At 38.3% G+C, this 20,723-nt stretch overlaps 1 protein-coding gene across 1 annotated transcript in view; it reads right to left on the bottom strand.

The window, feature by feature from the left end:
• CAP2 (cyclase associated actin cytoskeleton regulatory protein 2) overlaps window positions 1-20,723 on the bottom strand; it is a 67,745-nt gene that overhangs the window by 19,304 nt on the left and 27,718 nt on the right. The window contains exons 4-7 of the mRNA XM_079299949.1: window positions 15,803-15,880; window positions 3,489-3,632; window positions 3,177-3,262; window positions 1,352-1,457 (exon numbers count right to left, since the gene is read on the bottom strand). Of these exons, the coding sequence (XP_079156075.1) occupies window positions 1,352-1,457; window positions 3,177-3,262; window positions 3,489-3,632; window positions 15,803-15,880 (414 nt within the window). The remainder of the gene's footprint in view (window positions 1-1,351; window positions 1,458-3,176; window positions 3,263-3,488; window positions 3,633-15,802; window positions 15,881-20,723) is intronic.

Here is a 20,723-nt window from a genome sequence, read left to right as displayed (position 1 = left end):
ATGGGCAGGGACACCTTTCAAGACCACGTTCATCAGTGTCCCACCCAACCTGGCCTTCAGCACTTCCAGGGATGGGGCATCCACAGCTTCTCTGGGCAACCTGTTCCAGAGTCTCATCATCCTCGCAATAAAGTATTTCTTCCTTATATTCATTCTTTCAATTTAGAATTATTGCCCCGTCCTGTCATTACAAGCCTTGGTAATGTCTTTCTCAGTCTTTCTCACAAGCCCACTTTATATATTGCAAGGTCACAAAAAGGTCTCTATGAAGCCTTCTCTTCTCCAGGCTGAAAAATCCCAACTCTCCTGGCCTGTCTTCACAGGAAAGGTGTTCCAGCTCTTATTCCATATTAAGCATTACATGTTACATCCATGTTAATACACTTCATAGAATCACAGAATGGTTTGGATTGGAAGGCAATTAATCTGAAAGTTCTACCTCACTCCCCTGTGTTCCCAAGTTCTTAAAATTGTTTGTTTTGAGAACTAAATGGTGGCCTGTATTAGTCCTCTGAATAGTCATTCTATAAAAAATAATATTTGTATACACCTAAGAAATTATAAATTTGTTGTGAAAGACTGCATTTGCAAGTATATGGTAGGTTTAGGAGATGGTATCAGTAAAGAGCAGGCTGATTACATTTTTAATATACTTCAGCAATTCTTCTAACCTGATAATAAACATGAGCACATTATTAAAGTAAAATAGAACACTGTATCAATGTAGACAGTGGACATAAACTCTTACATTTATGCCCAACATAAAATCAATTTTTCAAGTTTACACCTCTCTTAGGGAAAATATTCATTGCTATCATCTCAGATGTAACACAGAGAAGCAGGTTATATTTACTCTCTCTGTTTCCAAAAGTTATTTCTGTATGTCCAAAATAATAGGTTTATAAAGTTAGCCATCTATAATGTTATATATCCCTTGCCTTTGTGTTTTCTGTTATTAAATCCCTCTCTTTGTTCAGATTCTTCCCACCTTCTTCTCCTTTTCATGACATGCTCCTTCAGTTCTCCTTTGATCTGACATGTTCTTCAGTTTTTTGCACTTTGCTTGTTCCTAGCTTCTACAGGCATGGAGAACTGTATCAGCCTCTCTTTACTGTCTGCAGCTGAGGCTATAATAATCCCAAGTAATTATTTTCTTCCAAAGAAAATCTCCATCTATATTTCAAACATTTATTGGCTTGGTAAGGAAATTCATGGACCATGAAATTTCCCAATTTTTCAACTTCTGTAACTGGCCTAGATATTTATTTTTCCTGAGCTAATGTCCTGCATTAAAAGACAAAGTGGTTACTGGCTTTTTGTGGTTCTCCTTGAAGAAAGAAAGAGTACTTACAGTTTTACTCCAAGTGAGACCTGTGGTGTGATGTTCTTTGATATAAGCTTGAAGTTCAGACCAGATGTTCAGATATGACTTTACCCAATCAACATGGCGTGTGTCACTGTAAAAGCAGAGGCAGTATTTAAGTGTGAATGTACTTAAAAACAGAGAGCATCTCTTGCTTAAAGTAGGTAAAACCCAATGTCTGCCTTAAAGCCATGGACAAATCAGTATAGCAGGCAGCCAACCAGCCCAGTGCTGCAAAGACTGAAGCTACTATACTGGAAAGCTTCTAGATCCTTCTAGAGGCATAACAAGGGCAAAGGATACCTCTAGCAGAGAGTGCTTCCTGCTAGAAGTGTGTGCCACCATTCTTCTCAGGCTCAAAGTCAACTGCAAAAGCCTTAAAGACACAATGAGCTGTGCAGCAGATACCCAAACTCAGTTTCAGGGTGCTGAACTTTGGAAAATTAAATATCCACGGATTCTGTAAAGTATTCTGGCTGCCACGTTCAAATGTGGCCAGGGCAATACTGGGTCATGTTACAGTCATCAGACTAAAATATTTATACATCAGGAATTTTTAGAATACAAGTCACAAGTTGGCTTTAGAATCGTTATTGTTAGTCCTCCAATGGGACTATAAATGAAATAAGCAAATATGTAGAGAGAAACTGCTTGTAAGATGAAGTTCATAGTTATAACAAATTATTAGTGAATAGTGATGGCTTACAAGGATTTGTGTGTCTACATTCTATTTATTTCCTTTAAAATTTGATCCTTAAAAATGTGGAGGACCTGGATTAACAGGTTTAATCCAAAGCCTACTGAAGTCAAGGGAGAGCCTTCCATACTTTGGAAGACATTGTGGTCTGATTCAGTGAAAAACAGGAAAAGAATTCCTCATTAAATGAAGAATTAAGTACTTAAATAATGTACTCTATTTATACCATTACAGGAGACATTTTTTTTCTCCAGTGGAAGTACTGATACTATGCTGTAAAATCATCAGTTACTCCAGCATCAGTTACTACCTTTAGTAGGTAAACTTGGGATTTAGGAATAATACATAATATATTAAAAATAACATATTATATATAGCATATAACATATATTTATGCAAATACAAGCAATATAAATACATGTGGAAGGTTTTAATATTTAAAGTTTTCCTCACTAAAGATGAAAAATTCAATTGCAAATAAAATTCTTCACTGGAGTATAAAAATCAAGTGATGAAATCCGGCCTTCAAAAGCACCAAGTCAATGGGATTTATACATGACTTTTCAAAGAGGGCATAAGAAGAACCTGAATTTTCTTCTCTTTCTCTATGAGTTCACATATATCACTCAAGAAACATTTTTTTTGTGAATTCCTTGAGCTCTTTAAGAACAGTGAAGTGGTACAGGGAAAAATGAAATTAGGAGCTATGGAATTTGAGGCTGTATGTATCTACCACCTAAATACACATTTTCAAGTCAAGAGAAGAACAGCAACAGTATGAGAGCACAAATGAGAGGAGGATGCACAGCAGCCAGCTAGTCACACATTGCTGTGCAAATATGCATTTGCATATAAGCTCATGATGTTAGAATGCCAGAAAAATTAAAAATAATCTTAAAATGTGCATAGTGAAAACCAGCACTGCTAATGCTGCTGCCATTCTCACTGCAGCATGCTGCAGGTCAGAGGTGAGGAGGGGAAACTATAGTCCTGCAAGAAGGTTTTATCAAATGCTTTTTAGTTTACAAAATACTTTCCATGGCAGCACTGTGAACCCTACTGGTACAGTTAATGCTCTTTTCTCTGGCTAGTGGATACTGGAGCTTGGCAACATACCTGTTCTTGTAGTCCTTTAATACCCTGTTAGTATAAAAGGTAGCAGCATCATTCATCTCCTTGACATAAGGGCCTGGTTTAGGAGACTAGGACCATCACCCCATGGTAGCAGGAAACAACAGAAGGAGAAAGGAAGTAAAACATTAGTCAGACACCTCCCCTGACATACTAGGATTATTACCTTCTTGGTTGTAGTAGACTGAAGAACTACACAGGTGAGACTGCAGAGCTCTGCAAGATTTGGAACTATCCTGGGCTGCACCACCCAGAAGCCTATGGACAGCCCTCCCAACCATCCCGTGTGTCACTCACCACTGCTATCCACCCAAGGGCAGGGATGCTCTCACTGACAGCTGAGAGGTGGTTGAACATTTTACTTCCTCTGTTTCTTTCTCTGAAGTTCTGGATTTCCTGAATCTTCTCTGATATTGGCTTGAGAAGCATTGCCACCTCATTCTGAAAAAACGGAGAGGAGAGGAGAGGAGAGGAGAGGAGAGGAGAGGAGAGGAGAGGAGAGGAGAGGAGAGGAGAGGAGAGGAGAGGAGAGGAGAGGAGAGGAGAGGAGAGGAGAGGAGAGGAGAGGAGAGGAGAGGAGAGGAGAGGAGAGGAGAGGAGAGGAGAGGAGAGGAGAGGAGAGGAGAGGAGAGGAGAGGAGAGGAGAGGAGGAGAGGAGAGGAGAGGAGAGGAGAGGAGAGGAGAGGAGAGGAGAGGAGAGGAGAGGAGAGGAGAGGAGAGGAGAGGAGAGGAGAGGAGAGGAGAGGAGAGGAGAGGAGAGGAGACTGGTGTTAACAGTGGGTGGTCCAAAAGCACCATGTGGTTTAATATCGTCCTCCTCAACTACTGATTTAACATCCACAAAGAAAGGTCATAATAAATTTCTACATTACAGTAACAATTTAATGACCCTCCTATAGTTGCAGTGATAAAATGCAGAGACATTAACTATTTATAATGTGTTGTAGCAAAAATTCTTAGCACTGGAAACATTTTCACATGCTGCCCAGATTAAGAGCCATATCAACCCCCATAGCTCAGAGTTAGGAGAATGGTTGTGATTTTCATCTGATATCCCTGGAACTTCTTCAGATGCTTGAGTTTTTCATGTCATTAACCAAATTGTTGTTCTTCCCAAGAAACACAAACTACTTTTCAGTTGCCTGTTATCATCTGACAAGAAGACTGAGAAAGTAATACACTGCAGGCAAGATCAATTTTACCTTTCCTTATTGGTACATTTTCATGTTTTGCCTGCAAGTAATGAGGGAACATTTCATGGGAAATACACTGTTTGCAAGCCATGGTTTGGGGGAGTTCTTCTGGGTTAATCAGAAACAAATGGTATCCATGGGAATGACTGCTGAGTGGAAGAAATAGTGTCTGGAGCAAACAGAAAAGCAAAATGAATGCAGAAGCTATCCAAACTCTTTCCTGTGCAAAGTGAATGTTAATCACACTGGTCCAGTGTCTCAGAAAAACTAACTTAAGAGCACTAATTCACTGGGAAAAATTCTTCCACTCAGGAAACAGCAGACTGAGGGACATGGAGCCATCAGTTTACAAGCAAAACAACTGCTGTACCTTGCAACCCTACAATATTGTAAAAGTATGCTCACCAAACCCATATGATGTCCCACCAAAGACAGTGCACCATTCTGATTCTCCCCATCACTTCACTTGGAAATCACTCAGGATGTACCAGAACTCTGCATTTTTTCTCCTTTTCCAGGACTATTTGTGATATGCTTTTTGGAAACAACTAATCCTCATGATCTTGAGGACTAATGCTGCCATGACACACACAAGATGATGGACACATATGTCCTGCTCGATCTCTGTCATTTTAAGGTCTTTCTTTTCACCCTTCCAGAAGACCTCAGCATTAGAGATTGTTATGTCACCTCAGAATAAGCATATTTCCTATGGATCAACACAGGTCAAAGACACTTTTGACACATGTCAAAAAGAGGTTATGTACTTTGAAAAGTACTTTGATCCACCCACAGAGCCAGAACATTTCAGTGGTAGAGTAACTTTGAGAAAGGCTATGCATCTGAAATACATGGGGATATTTCATCTTCCCCTAGAACAAAATGGGTTAGGAGAAAACAAATATTTACAGTATTACTGGGAAATGAAAATATTTTTTGTTGATGACTTAATGACCAGCATAAATCATTAAGTCTGAAAAAGCCCTGAAAGCTCCATGATTTTTAGTTCTTAAAATATGACTTTGTTGCCATAACATGATAAAGTCTGCAGAAATTCTCCTTTCTAATTTTTGCTTGTTTACAACATGCTGCAGCTGGTTGGGTATTTTCTTATTTTTCAGGGAAATCTTTCAAGTATGACAGTAGTTAACAAAACTGAAATTTAAGAAAGTGCTTGTTCTGCTTTGATATTATGCCAGTTTTCCTCCCATAAAGTCTGAGGGATATTTACAGTCCTTAGCTTACTGTGAATCTTCATGGCCCAGTTCCAGACAAAGAGAATATCAGGGCTAAAAATACAGCTCCACAGATGCCTAGTATATCTAGACAGCACTGGGAGGCAGCACATTTCTGTGGATAGTGCACAGAAATGGGAGTCCTTAAATGGGGGTTCTCTTTGCAACTCTCCCACCAAATTTCCAACAGGTTTCAGGAAAGCTGTGTTAGCATTCTGTGCTTTGATTTCCTAGATATGAAATGGTGTTAACAGAGCTGGTTTATTTTGTAGAATACTTTGATATCTATAGATAAGAAGGCAAAATTAGGGTCAAACATTTTTCTGAATGAGCCACAGTGGCCCACACTTCCTCCTATTCCTTCTAGAAAAGTTCTCATGCACTTTTCTGAGAATCTTCTGTCAGTGGTACAGAGATTATTTCTGTCCCTCAGAACACAGAACTTAATCTATCCAACAATTAAGTATTTATAAGAAATGTTTGGGAAAATGTAGTGGATTTATTTAATTTCACAGAACCTGTGCAAGTTTTAAAGGTGAAATACGTATTGCTAAGGAAAGTTGCTCAAAGTAATCATTCCCTTGGCACTGCAGTGACACCAGAGTGGGCTTGAGGCTTTACTCAGCTCTGTCCCATGTGAGAGAGCAGCACAGTCTGCCTTCCCTTCACTCTGCACTCACCCTGTTCTGCAATGGTTGCACAAAATGTGGGTGTTTGTAGAAGCTTCTTGTCATCCAGGTCTCTGTGTAAGGATTAGACACAGGAACACTGCCTGCAAGGAATCACTTAATTGAGTTCTGTCTCAGTTCTAAATTTTTAGTTAGTGACTAAACTGCAGATGAATTACAGTGTATATGGCATATGGGTATAGAAAGGCTCATTAATTCTGGCAGTAATCGGTCTTGTTTGGCTTTACAATGCAGAAACAGTTGTGCTGAGGGTTCTAGAAGAATAATCTCTTTATTGCCATGAATATTAAAACAGCTGACTTTATAAAATTATTGTCTATATTGTATCTCTAAGAAAACTGAATTCCAGGAGATGAATCAGAACTGTTGGAAAAATCTTCAGCATGCCTTTGGCATGTGCAAGATAAAATTTCTTGTCATTTAAGACACAGCACAGTTGTTTAACTGAAATTTAAGAGTATCTTTATAAACACCATTCCTATTGTAATATCAGTTTTGCTGAAATGCTTACAAATGCAACATGGGCACAACTGACAAATATCAGAAGTAATTCCCAGTATCCTTTTTTCCTTTTTAAATAATACAAATAACTAGACAGTCAGACAGCTTATAATATTTTATAATTCTTATTAGAAAATCAAGAGTAGTAAGACTATTGCCACGATTAGCCAAAACACTCCAAAAAAAGTGCCAGCATACAACAAGAATTGCCTTAGGCTTTGGCTTCAGAGACTTTACAGTCTCAGCCCAGTCTCATAAAATGGCCTGGAATACCAGTATTCCAACAGACCACACTGCACAGACTATCTTCTCCTTCACATATCTGCATTACCCACACAAGAAATTCCCCAGATGACAGGCTTAACAGGACTGGGGTACAGGGACACTTAGTTCAGGAGAATGGCCAGAGTTTTGAGTTTTGTGATGTTTGAAATATGCCTGTAAAGTCACACTAAACTGAATGGCTTGCTTAAATTTTGACTGCTTGAGCCAGTGATTACTTGAAAATCTCAGCTTTAATTTGGGAAAATGGGTATTTTCTGGACAACCACTGTTGTCCAGAAATCTGCCAGCATGAACAACAAAAGCACAAAACACAGCAGGTAAATTAAAAAAAATAGTTTTTAGAGATCTTATGTATTTTTAAGCTAATATTACATGGCTTACATTGTTTACTGAAGGATTTTTATGTTGATGAGTGGCAACACAATTCAGACCTCACTATTACAGTGTTTAAATCAACCTGACCTATTATGAAAAAAACATGTGAAAAGAACAAATACTCTTTTAAGTTATGCAAAATGAGGGCATGGCAACCTTTGGGGTAGGAGCAGCAAAACAAAACAGAGAATTTGGGATCAACAGCTCCTTCATTTTACTCAGCTGCACCCCAAACAGCATGAGTACAACCTTTATTCCATAGTGTACACTTCTGTTAGTTTCTCCTTCATACTTACATAAAATCTCCCTCATACTTACTTTGTACTTTTAAGGGGCAAGTTTGAAACATGGAGTTGATCTGAATCAGGTGCCTTTGTATGTGTTGGCAAGCAGGGCAGCCTAATAGGAATGGTTCTGCAGAGCAAAACAGTTTGTGCTGAGGCCCCGACACTCACAGTATACATGTGAGGGGGTGGCTATTTGGGACTAGCTGTAAATTGTGGTTTAGATGCTGCCTGGCAGTCTATCTTCCACTTAACTTTATCAGGAAGATACTCACTTTGAACACCTTAAGCTGCTCTATAATGTGAAACATCAACATGGTAAACGGGGCTGACTTGAAGGAGAAAAACAGTCCCACAGTAAGCTAAAACACTAATACAGACACAGCCATTATCTCTGCAAACAGCCTAGTGCAGTCCCATCCCACATTTCATCCTTTCAAGGGATGAAAGATGTCATGGATAGCAACCACCACGCTCAGTTCTAACAATTTAACAGGCAAGCATCTGCTCTCAGCTGAGATTTGATTCCCTCTACTGTAAATGAAGAAAGAGATGTCCCTGAGGAATGCTTTCCATGTATTAATAGGTATTAGATGACTATATGTTAGAAGATATTAATAGATGTGAAGAAATGGACTCCAGAGGTGCTGGCTATTACTGTAAAGAGAGCCTAGAAAAACACCTTACATGATTTTCCTTCCTTGACAGTTTAAGCTGATGAGCAGAAGCCCATCCTCTATCTACAGGAATAAGATAACCAGTGAGATGCATTTGTGCTATGAGTGGCTATGATTCTAGATCTGAAATAGTTTTTAATTAACTGTAATTTCCTATTTTGTTTTTTTTTTTGTATTTTCAAAACCTGTAAAGAAGACTTTGCCCTTTTTTTTGTACGTATGCAGTTTAAGAAAGGCCTGTGTTTTTTCTGTAACTCTTTATTCATAGCCAGGATGGAATCATTGTTCAGATTAGGCTGAGGATGAAGCTATTTATTCAAGTATATATAAAATACAAATTTTTTACCCTACTGCACCTTAATCCAATGTTTTTTATGCAAGTATCTTCTGACTGGCTGTAGAGATAAGTGAGATTTTTCTCTGGGATCATTACACTTATGTCCCTCTAGTACTCTGATATTTTCAGGGTTCAAACCTCTCCTCCTACCTAACTACAGAAATACATTAATTTATTATGGCCTACTTTTCTTAGACTGTAAATCTTTCACATAGTGGTGTAACAAGTATTTGATGTACTGGTCAACAGAACAGGTTTTGCCACTTCAACTCACTGCTGTGCAGCAGCAGGACTATGACACAGAGGGACAAATCTGCAGAACTGTCTGGTCAGCTTCATCAACACAGAAGCTTAGGCACATTTGTGTGCTTCCAAAATGACTTAATTGGTATTTGGCTTTTATTCCTCTTAGATAGCACAAAAATTCTCAATCTAACAGCCAGTATCAGTTATAGCAGTTCTGTCCTTTGTGGGAAAAAAACAGGGAATACCAAACTGTAACCCTACATGACAAATTACTACTTTAGTCATTTGTGGGTTTATTTTTAAATGTAAACTCTGAGGCAAGGCAAATGGAGAGGAATGTGAAAGACAAATCACTTCTAACCAGTGGAGAAATCCTGGGTCTGATACAACCTGCATGCATCAGTTGACAGCAGTGCAGAATCACACCCACTGCCTTTGGCTGGGACTGGCTGTTTTTAAAATGGACTTGAATGTTCTGTGTGTTGTATTCTTGTCCACTATAGCTTTCTGTGGGCAGTGTTTTCAGCAAGAAAGGGTCCTCCTGCTTTAGGCACACAGGCAACATCCCACAAGTAATCAATAAGAACAACTACACTAATAAACTGCTTTCAACTTTTTGATTTACTACTCCTCAATCCTGCTGCTGTGATTGTAGTCCATGTCAGTGGGGTCCAGGGCATTCCAGGTAGCAAGGAGACAGTGTCTGTTAGGCCACAGTTGTTTTGTTCACAATATCTGAGATCCCATGAGACTGCTAAGAACAGTCACCTTTCATGGGACATGTCCCAGGAAAGGGATGTTAGATGTTGCAGATTTCCATCCTTTGATAAACTGCCCGGTTCATTGAGAAGTCCTGAAACTGACATAACTTTTGGAATTCACAAATCCTTGGATGTGGTCTGATTTAGACACAGCAAAAGGAGAGTACTAGTTTGGATTTGTGTTTAACAGAAATAAAGAATAGGGTATTTAATGGGAGAGGGAGTATCCTATCAGCTTAGCTCAGGAGGGTGTCACATGGCACAGTCTGAATATGAACATTTCTATAGGGACTAAAAACTCCCCTGATGATTTTCAGACATTATGTTATGAACAGCAGAATTTCAGTAAAGGTTTGCAGATCCCTAGAATTGCTTAGTATGTCAAATGAGGATCTAGAGTATACAGGTACACTGGAGGTCACAAGTGCAAGGAGCCTTTGTTTACTGGAGCCTGATTCCTGCACAGAACATGAACTGCTGGCAAGTCTGTGCCCGGGGATGTTGGTGTGAGCCAGTCTAGAGCTGCCACTGATGTGAATCTCTGCCTCAATGCTGCACTTCTGCATTCCCACAATCCCTAAGTGTCTCATGGCCTTCTTCCTGCTGAGTGCACTGCTCCAGGAGCAGAAGTGAATCTCAAATGCATTCACCTTTTATTGATCTGGGAATTTTGGAAAACACAATGAAGAAACTGAAATGGTACAAGGATACCCTAGAGAAGTTAACTAAAGACACTGAGGTGCTGGAGCATGTCCAGAGAAGGACAACGAAGCTGGTGAAGGATCTAGAGAATAAGACCTATCAGGGATCAATTAGGGAGCTGGGGGTGTTTAGCATGGAGAAAAGGAGGCTCAGAAGGACCTTACTGCTCTTTAGCACTACCTTAAAGGAAGTTGCAGTGAGGTGGGAGTCGGTTTCTGCACCCAGGTTACAAGTGACAGGAGAAAAGAAAATGGCGTCAGGATGCAAAGGGAAGGTTTAGATTGGTACTTAGGAAAAATTTCTTCACTTACAGGGTTGACAAGTACTGGAACAACCTGCCCAGGGAAGTGGTTGAGCTACCATCCTTGAAGGCATTTAAAATACATGTAAATGTGGTGCTTAGAGCCACAGTTTAGTGGTGGAGTTGGCAGTGCTGGGTTTATGATTGATGACCTTAAAGATCTTTTCCAACCTAAACGATTCTATAACTGACAATATAAAGAGTTTGAGGCTGATAAAATGCAGATGAGTGATTCTGAGACAGAATTATGAGGTAACAGGTGTCGTAGCTATCTGGATGTTAAACAGAGTAAGAGCTGCAACAATATCCAAAAATGAGCCTGTGAACTTTGCATTGCAGTGGGTTAGCAACTGGAAACTGTTGGTCCATCCCTGCGGCTGTGACCACACGTCACATGCAGTTGTTGTAGGCTTGCTGATAACAGAAGTATGCCAACAGTTTGGCAAGATTTCAGAGAACAGGACCGGGGGAAGGGGCTCCCTTTTGAGATCAGGACTCTCAGGCTCTATCCATGTCACTCTTGGCACCTTCTATGAGTCTGTGGCCTGAGGACCTTAAAAGGACTGAGCCAAATTCTTCCTTAAGCTATTTCTAGACACACAAGAGCAGGTTTGCAGCAGTCAACCAGCTGAGAGAATGGCAGCAAAACTAAGCCCAAATTCTTTTGCATAAGAAAGTAATAAATAACAAGGTGAGGAGTATCCTACTGTTCATGTATTTGGAAAACAGTAAGGGTGATCCCACTAAGCATGAGGAAAAGTAGGGGGAAATGGAACGACATAAGCAAGTCAAGGTAATTAGAAAACAAATCCTGCCAGAATGCAGAATAATAAGTCCCAGGAGTCCTGTTATTGAAGTACTTTAAAATAGAAAGAGAAGAAAGTGAACAAACCCACACTGACAGAGAGTAGGGAACTCTGAATCTTCATATTTTGATTTCTACATAAAAATTCTGAGAATGAGTCCTTTATTCAAAGATTTTGCCACAACTATTCTAATGCTACAATAGATTTTTTTTTCTTTTTCCTTGACTATAAAAATAAAAACAGAAGGATTCAAATACAGTTTCTTGGTTTTCTGTGAGGTGGCGTGAGGTGTCCCTTTTCTAGGGAAAAAAAGGGAAGGCTCTCCTTTACCTCTCACTTTTTTCCACCCCTCTCCTCCCACCTGTGTGCAGGATCTGGATATTTAAGCTAGGTATTTATTTGGAATGTTTGTCTGCGCAATGTTAGTAATTAAATCCATGAGCTTTGGCAGTCATATGAACTCAGCATTCTTTTCTAATGAGAAATTACGTAATCATTTATAGTCTGAACCGCATCTGTCATTTAAATCTGTTTGTAGTACTTCTTACCACGAACACACTCATCCTGCATATGCTTATATTGATTCACAAAAATAATCATCTCATTAATTTGTTCTCAGTATAGGAACAATGGATTCTGCGTGTCCTCAAAGCAACTCTTAAATATGTTTGAACTTTTAAAGTGAAATATAACAACTCATAAAGAGAAAGCAGTGTATGAGTCACCATTCAGAGAGAATTTAATGCAGTGACTTTGAGCAGTGATTAGTATTCATGACTGCAAATTTTAAAAAGTTGTTAAACAGATAAATTTGCTTAGGATCACTAATAACTTTTAATTTTTTTTTACAATGAAATAAAAAACATTTCAGTCAGAATTGTATTTGGCTTAGACTGTGGGAAATAGAAAATTCAGATCCAGACTATTTCAGAATGTTTTGTGAAGGTTTATGCTAAGACCAGTCCTCTGAATAGCCCAAGCAACGTGCAAACATGTGGTCTCAAAACATCTTTTTTAACAACATCTTACAGCTAACAGCAATACTCTAATTTATTTTCTCATCTTCTCTGTACTCTCTTATGCAGTCATATATTCTCTTTTACTATTTACAGTAGTAAACAATTTATAACAGACATTTTTTTGTTTTAATGTTTGAAGTTTGGCATCAGATAATAATTTCTAATAAGTGGATGGACTGAAAAATCCCATCTTGCTGAATGAGCCTATATCTAGCAGCCATTAGCTGAGATATACACAAACAGGAATATCAACTGGTGGTTTTGTCATGTGATCTCTTCCACTGCACATACAAATATAGAACATGACCATAAAAAGTAACAGAACATGCTCTCTGCAAAGTAATTTATTGCAGTTGATGCTAGATTGGTATGCCAGCTGGAATTACCTTCCTGGCTCCTACTATTTTCACATATACAGATAATAAAGGCTGTGCACTGCAACAGATTCCAAATGAAAGAAAAAACATTATTAACAAGAAACAAAACTCCACAGAAGCAACTTTTAGCAATCTTGACTGTATGAAAATGTTTGCTAGTGACTCATAGCCCAAAGTAAAGAGCAAAATGAATTCTAGGACTTCACCATTTTCACAGAGAGAAAAAAATATCACTTTTTGATGATACACGTTTTGTTCTTCGCCGAGCAGAAAAACATCCAAGGATTATTCTAGATATAGGAGCTTTCTTTTTGTTTTAATTCCTTATTCATTAGTTAGTAAGCTGCAAGAGCTGAGCTAATTTATTTTTCCAGCGCATTCTCCCCTCCCTCTTTTTTTTTTTTTTTTTAAAGGCACCATGTATGACATCCCAACATGACAGGAACTCAGTAAATCCCCTCAGTCTCCACGCCGCTGTCTCTGAATGTCTACAAAGCTGCTATGCCATAATCGCAACTCGCTGGCTCATTCACAGCTTTACATTATAAAGCAAACAGTCTAGACAGCTGAATGACAGAATTACTCTCTTTTCTCTTGCATTTATAGATATGCTGTCATCTTCATTTGCTTTTCTCTACTCTGTGCATTCTGATACACTAATGATCAGCTTTCCTGTTTGGATTCCACACTGACTCCATGGCTCTAGGCTATAAATACAACCAGAGCCGAGATGACATCACGGCAGTAAGATCCTGGGGCAGCAGGGACAGAATGCCTGTTTCTTTCCTTCTCCTGGGTTAGCTGGTGATTACCACCTTTTTCAAAATGGTTAACCAATGTGACTTTACAATAGAACTTTTTTTTCCTCATTGTGATGGAGACATAAAAAACCTAATGCCTGGAACTATCACTTTCTGCAGTGGGAAAAAAAGTATTCCATTTATACAGAATAGGCAGCCTTCAATTATTTTCACATCTGTTCATGGTATAATTGAGTATATCTGTGCAAAAAATATATGCAAAAAATAGATAGAGAATGAACAACAATATGTGTTTTGATGTCTATAAAAATGTGTAGCTAACAGTCTTTAAAAAAACTTAAGTAACTGGACTGGGTTTGCTCTCACTGATAAAAAGAAACTTTAGTCTGTAATATTCTTGGCATTTTAACTTTGGAATGATGTGTACACACATATCATGTGGCAATTCCTCTGTGCTAAAGAATAATTAAATGATAAAAGTGTACTTTCTTGCTTTCAACAAGCTGCAGAAATCTATGCAAGCCTGAAAATGTGTTACTAAGACATATGGATGGTTAGCTCTAATGATGTCTATGACAAGGCTTTTTTATTATTTGTTGCTTTTCTTAATGCTTTTGTAACCATCATTCTGGATTGCTGGACAATCTCTTTTTACCTCTACGCTTTTTTTGTTATTTGCTTTTTTTAGCATGTTTTGTTGACATTTTTAAATGAAAATTTCTAAACTTTACAGTTGAAAGTCTCAAACTTGACCTCTGACTTGAGGTCAGAAAGTTGTAAAGGGTAGGAGCAGCACTCTCACTGGAAAAGCAGAGACAATCCTACTGATAGCACATCAGCACAGGAGGCCAAACCAGCACCCACAGCTTACTCTTGTACCAGAGCTGGGACAATCCCAACACTTCAGAACATTTCATTACATTATGGACTATCAGAAACTGTTCACTGGGGAATATTTTACCTATGAACATGTAGAATTTTGTGGGCCACTGGGAGCAATTGTATTCACAGCCAATATAAATGACTGTTCGAGGCCTGTGCCAATGGGAATTTGCCTGTTCTGTGTGAGCCATGACCCACTTTTACTCCCTGAGATCAGGGACAGCTGGAAAAACCACTGATCCCTTCTTGTCTGGAACTCTAAAGCCTACCCATTAATATCTACGAGGTTTTTTTTCTTTTCCTTGAGTACCCTTGCCATTAAAACATACTGATTAGAAAAACTTCTAATTTGTGTCTCTTAAACAATAGTGACAGCAATATTTCAATAAATTATACCATGCGCAGAGTACTGACATGCAAAAATGGATTTTAATGCACTTTGGAGGAGGGAACTAATGGAAAAAGGGAGAACTGAAGGCCATGATGAGACTGTGCACAGCAAGACTTCATTCTCTGCATACTCCAAGGAGGAAGGTTCAAGTGTGGTCCCCTGGAAGAGAGCTACCTGATTGCTATTCCCAGGAATGATACAGTGCTATTGGCCCTGAGCCTTCTAGAAACTACAAATGAAGTTCATATCAACTCCACAGCTTCCCCGAGCTCCTTTCTAGTGAGGGGAGGATTTAAATAATTGCCACTAAAACAAGGATATAAATCAACTTGCTAAAAGTTTATTTTTCATTTTCTTGACAAAATGCTTTGCCTTCCTTCCAGCATTGGCCTAACCTGGACCTCAATTAGGGGAATATTGAGTGTATGTGCCAATATTGTTTTTTCTCTCACTAGCTTATACCCTGACTTCATTGTCTACCACGGAGCATCCTGCCATTCCATCCCATGGCATTTCCAGCTTCCAGAAAAAGACTGATCCCACTTACAACTGTAGTTGACACCTTCTTTGCTTTCTTCAATGATCTTATATGCATTAGCACAGAAAAGATTCTTAACCCTGGACCATGACTTACTGATTATTACAGCACCATGCTTATAAAAGTGAAAGCAAGCCCCTAAGCACACTGTATAATAAAGGAACAAACAAAGCAAATGCAGGATCAATAACATAAGGGAACACATGCTTTTTTACACACTGCCTCTTGAAGCTCCAGGTCACTTTCCTTACCTCTTGAGGCTCTTGACATTGAGATGCTAAAACCAAGAAAGATCTCTGCGCTTGGAAAGCAGCACGTACCATCTCTGCCTGTAACAAAAGGAGGAATATAAATTAAACCTTAGCCTGTAACCTCCAGTGTCTCTTCTTGGCAGCTGAAAGTCAAGTGTGACAGTTCAAATCTTCCTTGCTGCTTCTCATCTAAATCACAGCAACACTGACTGGAAGAAATGTATTAAAGTACTAGCTTAGCTACACTTTTTTTTTTTTTTTATACCTAAGGTTAAATTCCCTGTCTTCTTCAGACTGCAAATAAAATTATTTGATAAACAGGCTTTTAGTTATAATTCCTATATTTAGGCACAGGAGGACTTAATTTTAACACTTCAGAGTATGTCTATGTATTTTAATGGTGATGCTTATACCCAAATGCATGGCAAGAACTTTATAGCACTGGGAACAGCAATCTGCAAGCTTCATGTTGAACTTCAGCTGTGGTGATGTTCAGGAGAGTTGAGCTTGGCACATTTGCTAAGGGAGTATGGTTAATTCATTCTTTGCCTGTGATCTGTGGGCACACTCTTAAGATTGATGGCCATGAGAGATGGTGGCCAAACGTTTTTGGGCAGTTTTCCACTTACAGAACTCTAGAATTTAGGTTAAAGCTGCACCTGACCATATGCTTACATGTCAGCAGTAGGGGTGATAAATCTCTACACTCCTGGGTGTTTATTAATGTTCAAATTTCTGATATTTTTCGTTTATTTGAACCCTACACATTTTCTGTATGTTCTAAGGGATATACATTGATTTGAATCAGTATTCCACAATCACCTCTACCTCATCCAGGTAGATGAGTAGTGACTAGCAGAAAGCATGATATAGAAAAGAATTATTCATGACTAGTATATATTGCTAAATAAAAACCAAACCAAACCAAACACTGTTAACCTAATATGAATAGGTACATTTATAATCTTTGTGAAAGGGTGGGGAAGCATATGCTGTTTTTCCTTGGGGTTTTTTCAATCTAAAAAGAAAACAAGGAAATTATATATACAGACCCATGTGCATGCAACTTAAAATACATAAAAGTCAGGAAATTTGATGTTGTAGCAAAGTAAAACAGCTAAATTGTGTTTATTCATCTTAAAATGTGATGGCATGAATAAAACATAATCTGCTAGGATGAAAGTCACTGAAAGGAAGATGGTAAAAGAGACTCAGCTTGGACAGCATTTGGGGAGAAAGGGATAATATGGTCTGACAGGCTGAGATTTGGAAGGGTATAATCATCTCTATAAATAGATAAAGAAATAAATAATAAGGGAAACTTAAGTTTTCCAGCCAGAGACATAAATACCATCAATAATAGCAAGGTTTAGATATTCTTAGACATTTCAGATGACTGGTTATTTGGTACAGAAATTCATAAAACAACAACGTGTGGGTTATTTTAAGATTAGGGGGGGGTTTGTGTGTGTGAGGAGAACCTTGTAAAGCAGCTGAGAAAAAACTGATGTTCCTGAGGAGGAAGTGATTATGAATGAATTCAGTCCTTCTTAGATTGCAAGATGGACAAAAATAAATCTGTAACTAAGGCTTGGTATAAGGCAAACTTTTAGAAAATAGAAAAAATCAGTGAAAGAAGATGACTGGTCTGAGGAACTTAATTATTTGAATGCAGGAAAGGATGGATTTACATTGAGAATGGAAATAATCTGTGTGCACTGGGCAGAAGAAAGGAAAGGGTTAGAGTCTTTAAATGAACAAATAATGAAAGCAATATACTAAGAATAGGAACAAAACCCTCACAGAGTGAGAGGAGGCCTGGACTATCAAGCAGAACTTCTTTTCAGGCATTGTAACACATAAAAGCGAAGGAATCATGGATAAAGGCTTTTTTGAACTGTACCTTGCATGGGAAAGTAAAACAAAGACATATTTTTTAGCCACTTTTTTTACTACTGGAACAATAGAGAAATAAAGCAATGAAGTGAGGCCCTGACACTGCTCTGAATGGCAAGCTGGGCATGTCTACATTATTCTTGATGTATAGATTATCTGTTGCTGAATGACATACTCTTCCCCAATTTCAAGGAAATTGATGTACATGAAGATTTTGAAAGGATAGCTAAGGACAATGATGGCAAATCAATGGAAATCACATCATCTGAAAGGGAAGTCAAATATATGCAGCTCAGTGACAGAATCATTGGGTCCATATTATCTTTTCTCCAGACCACTGAGGATGCTGGCAGATGGAAGCACAAGTAGAAAAGATTTTAAATATATTATTTGGAGATAGTACTAGATTACAGAAATATGCAATGATGTATTGGGCAAATATACCCAAGAAGAGAGAGGGAAACTATGTCAAATGATGCCATGACTGTTAGCTTGACTTCAGCACCATGAACATTTAAACCAGATTTGAAACAAGTGATTAAAATACATGAAAATGAAAAACAGGAGTAATTACAATGGGATTGCCTGTGGTCAAAATCATTACTTTGTTTCTTACACAAGGATAATGTGCCAGATCTAGGATATGTGGGTATCATATAAAATGCTTAATGTGGGTCCTTACAGGAAGCTCATACTTTGAGTGGAAATAACACAAATTGGCATTAAAATTCTTCAGTTGGATAAGAAGCTAGATAAGCAGAGGCAATAATAAGGTATATTACAGGTGATGTTACTTGAGAAGAGGAAAGTTGCTTGTTATGTTTCTCAGGGATTAGTTTTAGGAGCAATCAGTATGTTTCTTAGTGTCATAAGAGCAAGAATTAGGAGTGCAGTCATAAAAGTCTTGGGCAACCCAAGGTTAGGAGGTTTTAATGCAGACAAGGACTCATTCATCACTTAAGAAGAGAATTTTGTTGGCACAGGTAATATAAATTGGATAAAATTTAGCAGTCCTCCCTTCTGCCCCTTTATATGCATAGTTCTGGGTATAAATATGGAATGGATTAACTGGAAATGCTGAAGTCTGGAAAGGAAAAGTCGGAAGGTGGCTTTGTGAAAAGAATGTATGCAGTTCTACAGTGGATGCCACTAAGTTTTTTTAGTAAATCTACAGAAGTGTTAGTAACATTGGAGAGAACCTCTTCTGGAGTTCTGTGCACAGAATTAACACAGTCACCTGTGTTAAAAAAAAAGATGAGCTTAAATCAGAGTTGATGCTGAGACAATCTACTTGGATTTTTAAAGCAAAGAGTATCTATCACACAAAGATAAAATTTAAATTTCACTTATTTTTCTTAGCAACAGAGTGGCTGAGGAATATGACAATTCTTTCACATAGACAATGCAAAATAATGGAGAATGAAGCAAATGGCAGTGCCAGCACATAATCATAGGTCCTAAAACTGGGCCATGACTAAATGTGGTCTCAAATTTATAAGATTTCCATCAATGCAAAAAGTAAAGTTCAGAAGGGATCCTTCAAATTCCTCCAGAGAGGCAGCATTATTTTAGGGCAGAGCTTTAAATGCTGATCAAACAGATCATAAATATGAGAAAAGATATATCCTTAGATGTAGAAACTTAAGATTGTTTATTGAGTTCTTGAACACATACTGAGCTGCAACATCAATGAGGTTTGAAAAATGTGTATCCCTGGAACTTTGTCTACACTGCATTAGACAGACACTTACGGGATCCCATGGTCACTAAGGCTGAAGAGGATTCTTTTCTTCACTCTGAGTACAAAGTAATAACTGGTTTCTTGTCTCATTGTTCACTTCTTTTTGATGAAGCACTGGAATTTGATCAGAGCTGGAGACAGATCATTGGATGATACACACTGATGTTCTTAAAAGACTGACATTCCTTGACTATGCTTCACATGTGTGTGAAAACTATTGCTGGATGTGGCATCAGGATTTTCATTTTTCCTCCACAACTGTATTATTCCTCCTTTTCTACTGTAGAATGTGGCCAAGGTCACTTTCTCAAAATGTCTGGGAACTGTCTTTAAGAAATTTTGTACTATTGAATGCACACATGCCATAGGTAACACTCTTTTGAGTTACCTGTGCTACATTTAAATGGTGACTTATTGGCATTTTTTTATTATCCAAAATTTATTACAAGATGTTTGAAACATTCGGTTGTCAGTGGACTATATATTGATTGCAAGGCTTGTGCTATGTGCCCAAAATTTATCCAGTCCCAAAAACTTTTAACTGTGTACAGATCAGAGCAGCCAGATCTCTCACCTTTGAATGTAAATCTTAATCAAAGGATCATGCTAACACAGTATTTGCATTTTACGAGAATAATTTTATAAGAATTCTGCCACAGTAACTTCCTTCTTTCTGCAACAGCATTAAAAACAGTTTTCAGAGTTTTACTGCTTCTGAGCACACCGTACTTCTTTCCCTGCATCCTTTCAAAGCAAGAGTTCCTTCTCATTAAGAATGCATTAGTTCAGTCTATCACCATTCCCCTTCTTTCAAATGTGACACTTCATTGCTGCCTCCCTGTGCTTAGCAGCCAGGCTGTGCTAAGCAGGCAGCACTAGAATTTTGGAAGGAGGTGAATCTTTCATGAGACCCTCCCCAAAACCAGCAAAGACTAATGAGTGGAAACGCATCAGAGGGAATCTTTTTCAACAACTTGTGTGTCTTAGACAAAAGACTGCTACAGAACAAGTCACCTGAAACTCTTTCACTTATATTCAATTATAGTAATGAAGCCTGAGTGTCAAAAGTAAAATAAGAATAACGAGTAAATTTATCAGAGTACACCACCAACTCGCATACATCTATCTGTAGAAAAAAATGGACATGCTTTGGAACAATAGAAAATTGACACCTAAAAACTTTGGGCAATCCTTTTGGTATTCTTGGGATTACACACAGACACATCAATCATCAGATAGATTCCTCAGATGAGGTGAATATTTTGAAGAAAGCAAATTCCTCAA

Source organism: Erithacus rubecula (assembly GCF_903797595.1).
Source record: "Erithacus rubecula genome assembly, chromosome: 3".
Taxonomy (NCBI): domain Eukaryota; kingdom Metazoa; phylum Chordata; class Aves; order Passeriformes; family Muscicapidae; genus Erithacus; species Erithacus rubecula.
This window is presented reverse-complemented; position numbering and strand designations above follow the sequence as displayed.